The sequence below is a fragment of the Trachurus trachurus genome (assembly GCF_905171665.1).
Source record: "Trachurus trachurus genome assembly, chromosome: 24".
Lineage (NCBI taxonomy): Eukaryota > Metazoa > Chordata > Actinopteri > Carangiformes > Carangidae > Trachurus > Trachurus trachurus.
The window spans coordinates 27,190,879-27,205,588 of record NC_139910.1 but is presented as its reverse complement, the minus strand read 5'-3'; the positions used below and the strand labels follow the sequence as shown (position 1 = coordinate 27,205,588).

At 41.8% G+C, this 14,710-nt stretch overlaps 1 protein-coding gene across 1 annotated transcript; it reads right to left on the bottom strand.

Annotated features, from left to right (window-relative positions):
- Positions 1 to 920: 920 nt before the first annotated feature.
- Positions 921 to 10,911, bottom strand: LOC311007303 (serine/threonine-protein kinase pdik1l-B). Its single transcript, XM_084000430.1, has 4 exons — positions 10,803 to 10,911; positions 9,581 to 10,353; positions 8,321 to 8,546; positions 921 to 2,255 (listed from the first exon to the last, which is right to left on the bottom strand). Exons 2-4 carry the CDS (start codon positions 10,322 to 10,324, stop codon positions 2,008 to 2,010), a joined length of 1,218 nt encoding a protein of 405 aa, XP_083856556.1. The 5' UTR covers positions 10,325 to 10,353; positions 10,803 to 10,911; the 3' UTR covers positions 921 to 2,007.
- Positions 10,912 to 14,710: the final 3,799 nt, after the last annotated feature.

The following is a 14,710-nucleotide window of genomic DNA, read 5'->3' as shown; positions in this document are numbered from 1 at the left end:
GAAATGGTGGACCACTCAGTGCTTTTGAAAAATGACAAAAACAAAAAATGTCAACAAGGTATTTTAGCGTAAAATCCCGTTACCATCCGTTCTTGCGGCTGTGCTTTTGTATCCATCTTTTATTTTACGTTGAATCCAGACCAAGAGGTATCGCTTCACAGCCAACAACTCCAGCAGGATCACACTGAAGTCTGATCTCCAACCATGCATGAAACACGTTCTGCCCAAAACGTATAAAGTTATCTCCATCTCTCTGAAAGCACTCGGTAGTAGAAGGGTCAGAGGCCATCGGCGCCAGCTATTGGCTGACCAGCAGAGCGCAAACGGTTGCTCGCGCCAGTAAAGGTCACAGATCTATCACAGACAACCTCACTGAGCTGAGAGCAGAGAGGTTAGAGGAGCCGGGCTCACTGGCCTAAATCTCCACTTGTCCATCTGTTGTACACATCTCACACACACACACACACACTGTTGAGGTCAACAACAGCCTTATCACAGACAAACTGAGTGGTTGCTTTCATGTTAATTGACATTGACAAACATTTATTACATTTTTTCAGGGCACAAATTCATCTTTGTTTAAATTACTTAGGACTGTGAACACAATTCATGTCTTCATGTCTTCATGCAGGGATAAAAAATCTGAAATAAGTAGTCATCCAAGATGTGGACTGTCAATGACTAAGATTGATTGCCAATAATAAATGCTGTGGACTGGGTATGGATATGATCAGCAGCTATCCTAATGCCTGGCTTTAATTTCCTGTTCAGGAGGGGGACGCTATATTAGCCATCATTAGTCACTCCGAGTCTCGTGCTGCTAGCACTTTTGCTTTCCAGTGCATTTGTCACAAAAATGCTCACGCAGACACACGCTTTTACAAATCGTGCCACCGTCATAAAAATGGTACTGACCTAAATATCTGTAACTGACTGAAATGGGTAAGAAAAGAAAAATCCCTTACAACATTTTTTTTTAATTCTTTCAAGTCTTTCAAATCAATGTACAAAGCAAATATGATATAAATATCTCTTAGGAAGCAGTCTCACATTAGAAACTAATTACACAGAAAGCAGAAAAATACACACAGCTGTGTGAGGAAATGCAATGCAACAATCCTGCAATAAATACTGGTGACTCAAATCTGCTGCACAATTTGAGGCTGCTGTGTGTCAGACTGCATTACAATGAGACGGGGTTCTGTTTGTATCCATCTTATTTACACAAACCACTAATACCACTAACCCCCTGTAATATAATGCAACCCAACACAACACCGCACACCACGGCAGCAAAGGAAAAAAATTAACTGTTACAAAGGTATAGCAAGTTTCTACGTTTTGTTCTATCAGTTTATACATTTAAGATATGTTGAAGCCGTTTGGACTGTTCAGTCCATGATACATAAGTGCAAAGCAAGTACAAAAGAAATGACAAGTAAAAAATACCAGTGCCCAAAAATCAACTGTGAATGAATACCTCAAATTAAGCCGAGATAATGAAGAGTCACCGCAGCCCTGCAGATCTGTTTAACAAGCAATAGCATCAATCATCCCCTGCATTTCATTTCAGCTCTCTACGCACTAAAATTGATTTTCTATGTCAAACAATCGAGACCTGAACAGCATGATGCTTACAGGAAATACAGCTCAAGTCCCACTAGGTCCCTTTATGGACTTGTTTGAGTATCGTTGCGTGTTTTGTCTGCGGCGCTGTCCGGGGGTCCAAGGTCAATGGACTGGTTCCCACCAGAGGACCTCATCTAGCTGCAGCTTATTTTCCCTTTATGTGGTTCATAAACAGTGCTGCTGTTTCAGTGACAAAAATAGCACCTGCAATCCCCATGTAATCATACACATTTCTTATCCCCACCTCCTCCCCGTGGCAGCAAAGTGGCTATTGTTTACACACACAGGAAGCTCTGCAGTCGGGGGGTCCGCGGTCCATGGTTCCATGTAGCGGCTGCAGTGGTTAAAGACGTAATGGTCGCTTAAGCGCACTTTGTGTCAGTGGGAGTCCTCTTCGAGAGCAGAGCGCACTCTGGCCTCCAGCTGGTCCGCCGGAGGCCGAGCATCTGGGTTGGAGGCCAGCATGTCTAAAAGCAGGGCACACATGGCCGGGCCGGGGGGGGGCGGCAGCGGGGGGGGCGCCCTCTTCAACTTCATGGGGATGCACAGCTGGAGATCGGCGTTCTCCCACAAAGCTTCCCCGAGTGGCATCAACCAGCCGGAGTGACCCTTACTCACGTAGGCACCTAGAGGAGAAACACACAGCCAGTTATCAGACACGAGGTTCCTGACGGACCGTGGGGGGGGCGCCAAGTACCAACTAGTGTAACATATTTCTAGGAATTGCCAACAGAGGCCTTGAGACTACGAGTGTGTGGAAGATTTGAGGAGCACAGTGGGGTTTTGCCTGGTTAATGAGTCAGTGGAGCGCCGACAGCTCTGTAGTTACACAGGAACAAAACAATTATAATCAACTGCCATGAAATTAAAAAACACTGTCGAGCAGATACATGAAAAACACAACAAATCATGTCAATGTGTGGAACTTTCTCAATAAACTAAAACTGTTCTCATAAAGCAGCTTATATTTGATATTTACTTTATAATCATTAATCATAGCTCTGAGCAGAGTTAGCATGCTAACTTTAGGATATGGTACAAAATGACAATAGTTAAAGCAGAAGTAAGCAATATATTTGTGTTAATATAAGTCTTAAATAGTTCTATCTTCCGACAGCAATCACTTACATAGAGTGTTTGGACCGAAACACGGGTCTCTCAGTCCCTCTGCTCTGCTCTGAGCCGAGGAGAAAACTTTTCTCGTATCCTACAAGTTTTATCCAATGAGGAGAGAGAACGGCATGAAGGGCTGTGTGTGCAGCCAAGGGATGCGCGTGAATGTGGTGACGTAGGGACGAGGGCGGGGGCTACTAACTCCATCGGCTGACAAGAAGTTATGGTGCGTTCAATGCAACCCGTAACTCGTGTTTTTCCGACCTGTGAAGTCGTACCAGTTCGATCTGGTACGAGTTCACGGGTCGGAAGTTACGAGTGGCCGTTATAGTGACTTTCACAGGTAAAACAGGTCGGAAAAACACGAGTGTGTTGCCTGGAACGCTACAAAGTCGTAAGTTGTGACTTGAAGCTGTAATTTACGGTTTCAAAAGCCTGCCTGGAACGCAGCATTAGCCAAAACGACCGGATCGCTTACTTCTGCTTTAATAGGATAGCATATTGCCATAATCCCTATAGACCTTGCTGGCACACGTGACTTTGACAGCTGAAAGCGCGATGCATTCTGGGTAAATACGGCACTGAGAACGATTCGCCTCGTTGTTTACAACTACTGCTGGGTAGAAAACCAGCATGAGAACAATATTGACAGACGAGAATTTCGCTATATCTCATTTTTCACGTCACTATATCCCCGTTTAGACTAATCTGATGTTTGTAAAGTCTATAAAACCAATGATTGGACAAACATTACTATTTCTGTGTGCACGTTTTTGTAATTAGTCATGATTATCATAGATTAGCCGGGCTAACGGTTAGCTACCTGTTTAACTTTAATGACTCAGTGACTAACGGTCCATCAAAAAAATATTTTTTCCAGCGGATATCTGAGTTACAACATGACTGAGCTAACTGGAGTAACTTAGGTTCATGTCGTGTCCGACAACGGGAGGGTTTTAACAGCTGACGTCCTGATGTTAGCTTAGCTACTGCTGTTAGCTTAGCTACCGCTGTTAGCTTAGCTACCGTTAGCTGTCCCTGTCAGCTGCAGCCACTGATGCTTTCTAGACACCGTGATTCCCCCCAAACTGAATAAATACAACACATAGCAACACAAAACACACACATAAATATTAATGTTTCTTCAATCATTTCAGATTTGTGTAAACGGTGATAGGGCGTGAAAAACATGATAGATATAGCTAAACTCTCGTTCGTTACTACTGTTCTCATTCATTGGTTTTCTACCCGGATCATCGGACATCAGGTTTTGTTTTTCCTCAGCCAGATCACACTAGTCCGCTTCATGCAGCACTACAGACACGGTGATCAATGGACTAGTGCTGCGGATTTCTCATTCCCCACCTGTTTGATTCAGAGTGTAACGGGATGATGAATGAAAGGGCAACATGAAGACAGATAAAACTCCGCTCGTATCAGCTCTATATCACGCACTGGGCTGATTTTATATTATTATAGCCTATATCATTATCACATATCATTGAGGTTTCAATTTGTCCAATCAGACTGACCGTATGTATTCAACCAAGACCAAAATTAATGTAATTTTGCGTTCACACCAAGTGTCAGAATTTCCAAGAGCCGCACAACCCCATAATGCATTGCGCCGAATTAGGCTGTTTACGTCACAGTAGCAAGCTCTATAGTCATAGGGGAAGGTTCATTACCTTTAAAGGGATACGCCCACTTTTTTTTTTGTGTCTTTCCTCACTCCCGAGTCCATGACAAGCAGATAGACACCGTCCTTTCAACTGTGCGTGCAGTAACAAGGGAGAGCCCGTATCGCCCGTAATTAGCTTAGCTCAAACGCTGGAAGTGTATAGGTAGTGTTAGCCTGCCTCCACCTAAAGTCATCAGAGAAACTCTTCAGCAACTCTAAATGGAAACCGGCGGGCCGATCTTCGTCTCAGAGCTGACAAAACTCTCCGGTAAGGCATCTTGAGCGGTCAAATGCCGGTAACGGGACGAGATTGGTCAAAACGGAGGGTTCAAGCAAAGACGGTTTATTTTGGTTCAAGCTAGCTACATCGAGGGTAGGTTAGCTTCCTATTTCAAAGTAAAAGCACAAATTTTACCGTCATGGTTTTCTGTATGTAAAGGGCGAAACAGGTGTTTTATTTTGTGAAAGTAACCGATCACAACGGCTATCTTGAGTAGCGCCGAATTCGTCCGAACAAAATTGTAAACAGCTGGTATTTAGACAAATTAACGACACAATGCTGATCTAAACGGCTACTTTCTCGCCTAAAAATGTTTGAAATGTGGATAAAGTGATATATTTACAGAGTTTAGAGCTAAAATGAAACCAGCTTCTGACTGCTGATTTCGGCTCGGGTAGGAGGCAGGGTAACACTACCTATACACTTCCAGTGTTTGAGCTAAGCTAATTAGCGGTGCGCCAGCTCTGCCCGTATCTCCCTTGTTACTACACGCACAGTTGAAAGGATGGTGTCTATCTGCTGGTCATGGACTCGGGAGTGAGGCAAGACACGAAAAAAAAAATGTTGGCGTATCCCTTTAATTAACAGTGCATGTTGTTTTGAGATCCTCGGGGCAGAGACGTGAGCTGCTCAGTGAACACAATGGAAGTGAACGGTACAGGTCCCCTGTCCCTCAAAACTCATCACCTCCATTGTGTTCGCTGGCAATATGCAAATTTGCCAAAATGTTGAACAACAAGAGTTGACATGGATGTTGCTTTTCATCGTTAACGCTAACGTTAGCTAAGTAACATCAGCTAAACTCACAAGTAGCTCCTTTAATGAACGTCATTTTGTGTGATCCTGCTACAACTGTGTGGTTTTTGTGTATGTGTGTGTTATTCCCCAGCCATGCCATTTACTCAATAACTCTTTGTAATTTGGAAGAAAAAAAAGGGACATGGGATCTATTCAACATGAACGTGAAGTTCACTTGTCAGTCATTGTCAGCCAATCCTATATCAATCTGAAAAGACAGACACACACAGGCACACACAGACACTATCTTGCTGGGCAAAGTTGAAGTACCACGATGAGCACCTTCCTGTGTCTTTATGAAAACACTGAGTTTCTGGCTTCTTATCAGAATCAGTAAGAAAGATAAAACTTTGGGCTCTAATAACTTGAATCGGTCATTTGTCATTATTTGACATTTTCTAGACGGCATGACTAATTGAAAAAAATTAGTAGATTAATGAAGAAAAAAAAAATCATTAGTGGCATCCGAAAATGAAACAAATGTAACAACCCCCCCAAAAAACTAAAGAGGATTATCCATGAAAGTAATTAAAAATGCATCAATTGTTACTGAATCTCAAGCTTTCTGGTCGACCTTTCTTGTTCTCCCTGAGTGGCATAAATGAACTTTAATACTTTAAATGTTGGGAATAGATCTATCATGCACATACAAGTCTTTCTTCTTGTTGTGATCTCTGACTGTACCTCTGCAGGTGAAGTCCGGCCTGGCAAAAGGCCAGATGAGATTCCCTAAGTCAAACAACAACAAGGCTTCCAGCCTTAGGACAAACACAAGAAGGCTGTGTCTTGCTCCTCGACTATATTCTCTCCGCTCGCCTGCCTGGTCAAATAACCGTGTGGATGTGTGGGTTTTGAGAGAGAGAGGATAAAGTAAAATAATGGAGCATTTTATCTGACTGTGAGAAGCTTGCAGCTGCCTCTCCCCATTTTCTCACTGACAAAGAGGATTATGATCGGGGCTGCTAAATTCCATTTTTGCCTCTTTTTTTTTTTTTATTTGAATCCACTGAACCCCTCTGTCTCTCTCCAATCGTAACCACTTCCATTCAGACTAATGGAGTATCAGTGACTCAGGGAGGTTTTTCACACACTAAACTTAAGATAATAGCTGCCACCAGGTCGATCCCAGGCGGACCTACTTTTCTGAATAAAATGAGACATTTGTATTGAAGCCGTTTCATTACTCTGTGAGAGCGAAGTGCAGAGCAGAAAAGGGCCCTGTGCTCTTCGACATTAAGATGCTTCCTCATCATACAGCCACTTGGGGTTTTGACAGGAGAGGAAAGGGGACATTAAACAAATAGATTAAAATCTCAAGGCTTTTCTACAGAGCTGATCTTGGTCCCTACATTGAATTTCTATGCAATGACAAACTGAATTTACGTCGAAGACAGATAATGAAATGATATGACACAATTCCAACTCATCTGCATCTTTGGATTACCAGAATTTAATTGATCTTCATTAAAGTCTGGACTCAAAGTTGTGTGAAAAGACAGCAGATAAATAAAAAATCAATAAACTGGCAGCTTATTCTGAACAAAACTTCACATGCTACCAACACTGACATTTTTGGTGTAGGGAGCGCTTAATCACATATTGTCACATTTTATTACAAGAAACAGAGCCACCGTGATCCCTATCACAATGTACAGTGCATAAATCATCCGTTGTCCCTTTGCCATTTAGATTCATGATTGTTCCGTCCACGGCCGATGGATGTATGATGTATAGTGTGTGACATTTTTTAATATGTGCCAGTTAATTAAGTCAAACTCGATTCAGCGCGATGCGTCACCAACCCGCCTGGCCACACTCTCAACCTTTCCAACCTCTGTGAGGGCAATCTGACTGGTGGTGTGTCACGTGACGCGCCTCTGCACAGCTGGGATGCTGAATGTTAAGGTGAAGGCAACCGGTGTCTAGCTGGAGTGAGAGATTTGGGGGAAACACCTATAAAAACTAACTTCCAACCTATTTACATCATGCAAAAAAGGGCCATAAGGATAGTAAATCATGCAGGATACAACCACCACACCAATAATCTGTTTATCAAATGGAAAGTATTAAAGTTTGCTGACTTAGTAAAAATTAAAACTGCACAGATAATATACAAAGCCAAGAAATTAATAATATTCAAAAAATGTTCAAGGAAAGAGGGGGGAGATATGAGCTAAGAGGGAAACTTAACTTGAAACAACCAAGAATAAATACTAAATTAAAAAGCATGTGTATTTCTGTGGCGGGAGTAAAACTGTGGAACATCTTTTTGAGATTAAAACATAGTATGATAGAAAGCTATAAAGAGGATTGATTAATTGGGTGTTGATTGCAACTGTACTGCTGTTAAATTATTTATTTCTTTTATTGTTTGGCTACACTTGTTAATTATTGGATACTTATTTCTTTCTATGACTCTGATTGTAACTGTAATACTGTCTTATTATTTATTTTATTTTTGGGCATCATTTGTTAATTATTGTTTCTTTCTATGACTCTGAAATCATGAAGAGCTCTAATGGATTTACTGAAATATTGAATTAAAGGGTAGGCTTTTAGAAGCTAGATAGCTTCAGCCTACACCTTTTCAATCTATTTATGAACTAGTTGAACAAATGATGGTATTATGGAAGGTTGACTGACTGTGATTGATGCTCAACTGTAAACAATTTTGTGTAAAAGATCGAATAAACTACTACTACTACTACTACTACTACTACTACTACTACTACTACTACTACTACTAGTGTTGCTTTGATTTTAAGTTTTAAGGAGAAGAGGCTTCAGGTATTCCAGTTTATCGGTGGTTGTTGACTTACCCAGCTGCTCCTGTGTGGTCCCTTCCTCCACGAAGGTGATCCTCTCCAGGACGGCCCAGAACATCACACCCAGGGAGAAGATGTCTGCCTGGGCCGTGTAGGTCAGTCCACCCCACACCTCTGGAGCCATGTAGAAGTCAGAGCCGCAGGTGGAGGAGAAGTGCTGCCTGGTCAGGTCCCCGTCCACCACACCTTCACTCATCTTGCTCAGACCGAAGTCTGCCACCTACAGGTTGGACAGGGAAATTAACTGAAAAGGAAATGCAGTACGACTTCTTCGAATACATTTTTTCAAAAATGTATGGCTCAAGAAAATGTTTTTGTTTTGCGTCTATATTCAGGAAGACAGTTTGAAGCAATGTGGCGTCTTAGTCTACAAATCACACTCTCCAAACACCAGAGGTTAGAGGAGGACAGCATTTTGTTTGGTACAAACATCATCATCATTGTACTGTGAGAATAAAATACAAGGATCTTTCCAACTGAAATCATGACTCACTTCTCAATTGCAGTATTCCACAATAGCCTAAATGTTTTTTTGTGTATATTTTTCAGCCCTAATATATTATTCTCCTCAAATGTGATTTCTGTAATAGCTACTTGTCTGCTGACTGTAAACTGTTTACCTTTCAGTTTTGGATAGTTGGTCAGACAAAATCAGGGACTTTGTGTGCAGGTGGATACTTAATTGGAGCCTTGCAACACATCATTTTTGTATTTATTTTACACTGACAAGAACATCATAAATGTATACTATTACCAAAGTTAGATTTGGATAGGAAGAAGAAAAAATAAGAATGCTTAACAATCTAAAATTACAGATCTCAGCATCTGCAGACTGCACAGTGAAAACTCCATTACAACTGAGAGTCACAGAAATGATGATGCCAGTGCCTCCACAGGAACCAATCAGGACGGCTGAACTATCTGCGTGAGTGTCTGGAATTAGAATTCTCCCCAAAACTATAATTTTATCAAACTCCTCTTTTCACTACACCGTCATATCTGCAGATAAGCATCTGATGATCATGTTTGTATTTTCAATTACTGTTTCATGTTTTCTCTTGTTCCGTTTATCGTGTCTCAATTTCATTGCTGCTGTGAAAGCAAAGGGGCCCCCTGAGAGAACAAACTATTATGGACTACACTGCCTTCAAATGTTTAACAGTGGGAGTTTTTCAATAAAGTCGTGTACTGGCTGTGGAATAGTGCTACCTAATCTGTGACGAAAACACTTTGGTGTCACAATCGTGGGCCCACCTTGATGACAGGGCCCTTGGCTGTGACGCAGACCAGCACGTTGTCAGGCTTCAGGTCTCTGTGGGTGATGCCCAGGCTGTGCAGGAAGGCCACGGCGCTGCAGAGCTGCTGCACCACGCTGTGGTTCCGCTGAGCATCTGGGGGCCTGGAGAGCAGATACTGAGTCAAGTCGCCCCCATCGCAGTACTCCATCACCAGCCACAGGGCCAAACAGCGTAGGGGACCCGGCTGCTGCTCCTCCTCTCTCTCAGCCAGTCTCTTTCTGGCTCTGTTTTGAGGCCTTTGTGGGGTTGTAGAATCAGATTCATTTGATTGAGTCTTTTCCTGCTGCTTTGCCCTGGCCTGGACTGTGTTGGTCCTGTCCTGAAGTCTAGACACAGAGTTGGTCCTCCTCTGAGTGTTAGACTGCACATCATTTCTTTCCTGACTTTCTGGTGCTCTGACTACACTTCCTTTGAGCACACTCTCGACAAGACGCAGAGGCAGTTTTCCTGGTTTTAGGAGCTTCAGGCTTCTTGGCCCTGTTTGCACGAGGCAGCTGTGGAGTGCAATGACATTGACGTGGTTCTTGGCAGTGGCTCTCATAGCCCACAGCTCTTGCAGGTAGAGTTCAATGCATTCTGGATTGCTGCAGGGCAGCCGCTTGATAGCCACCCTCTGTCCTGTTTTGGCCATATGGCCCTCAAAGACCACTCCATAGCTGCCTCGTCCTACCTCCTTCTCTAAAGTGTAGAGCTCCTCCATCTCTCACAGGAGCTGGACGTAGGTGAGCCCTAACATAAAAACACACAAACACACAAAAAATACCATGATCAAAATGGCATCTAGTATAAACAACACTGTAATTGTAATAGCTTAAGACTATTAACTAAACTGTGCCTTAAATCTTCAGTTTTAAACTGAAGAGGCTTCATAAAACGCATCCGGGATTGTGAACGGTAACGTTAACGTTAGGCCTAACGTTTAACAACAACAACAACAGCGTTAGCGCTAACGTTGCTAATGTCAGTGGCTACATATTCTCAAAATAAACCACATTCTCCCGTGTGGTTTTCAAGTTTATATTATCATACAGAATTTCGTTTTAAAACGGTCACTGTTCAATATGTTATCGACACCAAAAGAGTAAACGTTTAAACAACATGGCGCTGCCTGTAGCCTCTGGTTTAAACGGGAAGCGAACATAAAGCTCTGGCTTCTCGTTGTTTTTGATCACACTTACCTACAAATCTGCTGTTGATATTCCAACGATAAACTGATTATTTAAATGTGTAAACTACGCGGTTGACGAACCGCCTCGAACTACATCCAGGGGCGACTGCCTTTTAAAGTTCATAAACATCCGAAACAAAACAGGACAAAAGTTGACAGACTTCCGGGTCTAAATTCGGAGCGTCCCGCTCTGGGCGTGCGTGCACCGTGATTGGCTAGAAGTTGAATTAAGTTACGCGTTGTGATTGGCTAGTAGCAACGCCGTCAGAGCCAGTTCCGTTTGCTAGGATTTATGAAGGTAGGTCCAAAGATATTCATAATATGGTTTATAAACCGTCTTTGGTAGGTCGAGACTGGTCGAGACATAGGTCAAAGACGGTTACATCCATGGTAGGTAGTAGAGTACTTCACTAATACTACTATTACTACTCCTGCTACTACTATTAAACCGCCTGTGGGCCCCGAGCTACGAAACTGACTAAGTTATTGATTTAAGAGGTAATGAAAACAATCAACGAAGCTCCTACTTAAATGAGTGTAATTATTGTATTTTTTCAGACTCAAAACTCTGCTGAAAGAAAATCATTTTATACGCACTGTAGTTACAAATTGCAAAGTTAATTAGGTTTTTGGAATGCTTTATTTGATATACCACAAAACTTTAGGAAATGCAAATGTGTCATGTTGTGAAGGACAAATTCACACATTCAGCTGAACTAGGCCTAGAGCCTGGTATATCTGGTATATAGCTCGAACCACAGTAAATGTTTCAGTGGGTCCTCTGTTTTCAGTACTGACAAGCATCACTAGCCGATTATAAAATGGGACAGTTTTGTATTCAAGGCCTTTAATTCAACCAAAAAAGCTCTGAAAGTGCAAAACCAGTAAACTTTTCTCATTGCTGCAGTCCCATTTAATCACAAAAGACGCACACACCTAGGCTACACACGCGCACAATGAGTGGGTGCTGCATCAGTATCGTATCGACTGTTTTTTGGTGGAGGAGCCGCAACACTGGTGATGACAGATAACAGCTGTGTGTGTGTGTATGTGTGTGTGTGTTAGTGTTTGTTCTTCTGAGAGAATATAATAGGAAACATGGTGATTCATTGCACTGAAGCACACTGTGAAAAAAAGAGCTTTGAAGTGCATGTGTGTGTGATCCTATGTGTGTGTGCTTATGTGATCCATTGCCTTTATCAGCGATGCCAATCATTACTCTTCATTACTTGAGGAAGATGGAGTCAGTCACACTTGACTTGTTTTTATCTTGAAGCAAATGCCCTCTATTCTATTATTTCACCCCTCACTTGCTTTGACAGATGTCTGGATGCAGAATAATATGGAAGACATTCAGGCTGGAGATTTTATTAGGAAATATTTGGTGGGAACGGCACAAAAGAACTTCCCTACAAATTGAATAAAGGCACCACAAAAAAAATCCTAATGAGCGCAATAAGAATTACTGTTTTAATCACCTCTGTTTTCAGACTAATTGTGTTTCTATGGGGTCTTTGCTTGCTAATTATGGAGTCCACCGACAAAAGGAGCAACAGTAATTATTTCCTTGATTGAGGTCAAAACCCTTGCATTTAATCCAGAGCTCCCACACACCAAGAGTAAACATCAGTAAACATCTCCCTGGCATCCTCTACTCAATTTCACAGCAGTCACTTGTTTACGAATAATCATTTTCCTCCCCAGTAAGCCAGCTTTTCAATTGAAAGTCTGCCACATATTGTCTGCCACAGTTCTCACATGTGTAAACCTAGTGTTTCTCTATTACAGCACTAGTGGACACTGGGTTTACACACACTATCCATTCTCTAGTTTTTTAATAAGGAAAAAAGCCCCCCCATCTGGTTTCATCTGCCGTTATCTGCAGCTGGCACTAAAAATATCTTGACGGCAATGAGATTGATATGCACAAACATATGAAATACATCCCGCTAAATGCTTACGCTCTAAAATAAAAACTTTTTTGGTGGTCGACGCTGCAGATTTTCCGCTCAGAGGTGTAATTCTTCTTTCATGCAAAATTAAGGCAGCTTTTTGGAAATGTAATTCTTTTCCTGACAAAATTCATTCTGGGCCCTGCTGTTAATAACAATCAATTGTCTCTTGACAGGTGAAAGTCCTGAGCTGCCATAAACCACCGCAGAGATCCCCACCACCCACCTCTCCGCCCTCGCTGGTTTCACATCATTGGGTTTGATTGTGGAGGAGGACAGTAAACCACCTCAGCTGAATGAGATGGAAAGGAGACGAGTTCGACTTGAAATGAACGGCGGACACCAGCCAAACACTGGTTTGGTGCAGCTGTCTGTGAGTATCTATGAGTTCTTTTGGCAGGGGGCCCATGAGCCATCAGTCAGCATTTTCACTTCACTAAAAACACTTTGAGCTCTGAAAGAAATTCTTCTAAATCTAAGTGCAATCATTAGTGCAGAAAATGAAAGTATAACTTGTTGTCACAGGCAGTAAACCACAATAAGGGGAATATGCAATATGCCATTTTAGGGACGTATTGCCATTTGCTTATTTCTCTTTATTGTGTTTGGTTTTCATAATAGGAAACTGTCTTGGGACAGATAAAGATAAATATAAAGATAAATTTATTCTGATTAGATAATAAGACCTGCTTTTATGTAAGCTATAATTCTCACACAATTCTCAAATGGTGCATATAAAAATCTTCCAGTACCCACTAAAGGATGTTTCTTTCTTATCAAAAATATTTTATCTAATAAGGCTCTGTCGATTGAATTGCTAATATGAATGATTATTTACTGTGTTTCCATTGATACAAATCAATAGCCTACAGTTTTGTTATATCACATCTGAATGTATTAACCATCTTTGGGCAGTTTGCTGTGATATTCTGTATAGTTGAATTGTTGCCATATAGCTGTTTGGAAACCAATTACACATTCGTAGGATTATTTGTGTTTCTAATTCATGTGGAAAATTACTGAATTATAAAAGACACAGTCGCCAACAATGCTTTTTTTTGTCATCACTAAAACTGGCTGGGCTCCATGTGAGTACAGAAATACTGTATTTTAGTCATAAGTTTATTCTTGGAAATAATAGTAGGCTAACCCCTGAGAATTTATAAGATTATGTAAAACGACGCAATGTTTTTACAACAGGTACAAAAGAGCAAAGTGCAACAAAACATGAAAATCTTTCAGAAATTGAACAAAACTTTCAAACCACATTTTTCAAGAAACATTTTCTGATTGACCACACTGATTTTTCATAATAGAATTCAAATGATTTTCTGGCTCCATGCTGATGCTGTTGACACAAACATTTCCAAACCGCATAGCAAAAAAAAAAGGACTTTACAAGATTTTTAAAGGACATGTTGCCAAGCTAAACATGGCTGCCTCTGTCATCACGGCAATCAGTGTCTCTTGGCCACCAGAGGAAGTATTTATGTACACTGGACGGCCAGTGGATAACAGCGGTATCAATGACAGACAGGCCCCGCAATGGCTGCTTGTTCTTCAGGGCTCCTTATCTCAGCCGCACCAAGGGCTCTGTCTATGTATCCAATTCATCCATCACTATCAGACTGCACACAGGTTGGTGGGCTAGCTTTCACACGTTCACAGGGAGCTACAGCTAAGCCAGCCCAAGATGTGACGTGATTGGAAGGGAGCTGAACTTGAGTTGGAACTTTTTAGACCAAAAAAAATAAGTGTTCTCCAATGTGTAACTATTGCAGTCACAGGCTTTTTCACTCATTATCTACTCCCCCTCATGTGGACTAAGGGCTGGGAGAAGTTTCAGAGTCCTCCGTGGCTTCTCTGAGTTACAGCGGGGCTCCGTGCAGCACTGCATGTCCATATGACGGTTGCGAATGGGCCTCACTTTTCTTCGTCCAAAAAGTCACATCAAAAAACATCCAAA

What these genes read in the sequence shown, in the direction of transcription:
- LOC311007303 (XM_084000430.1), bottom strand. Translation starts at nt 10,324, where the DNA reads ATGGAGGAGCTCTACACTTTAGAGAAGGAGGTAGGACGAGGCAGCTAT. An exon ending in CCAAGGGCCCTGTCATCAAG is followed by an intron (nt 8,547 to 9,580) that starts GTGGGCCCACGA and finishes TCCAACCTGTAG; the next exon opens with GTGGCAGACTTCGGTCTGAG. An exon ending in GACCACACAGGAGCAGCTGG is followed by an intron (nt 2,256 to 8,320) that starts GTAAGTCAACAA and finishes TTTCTCCTCTAG; the next exon opens with GTGCCTACGTGAGTAAGGGT.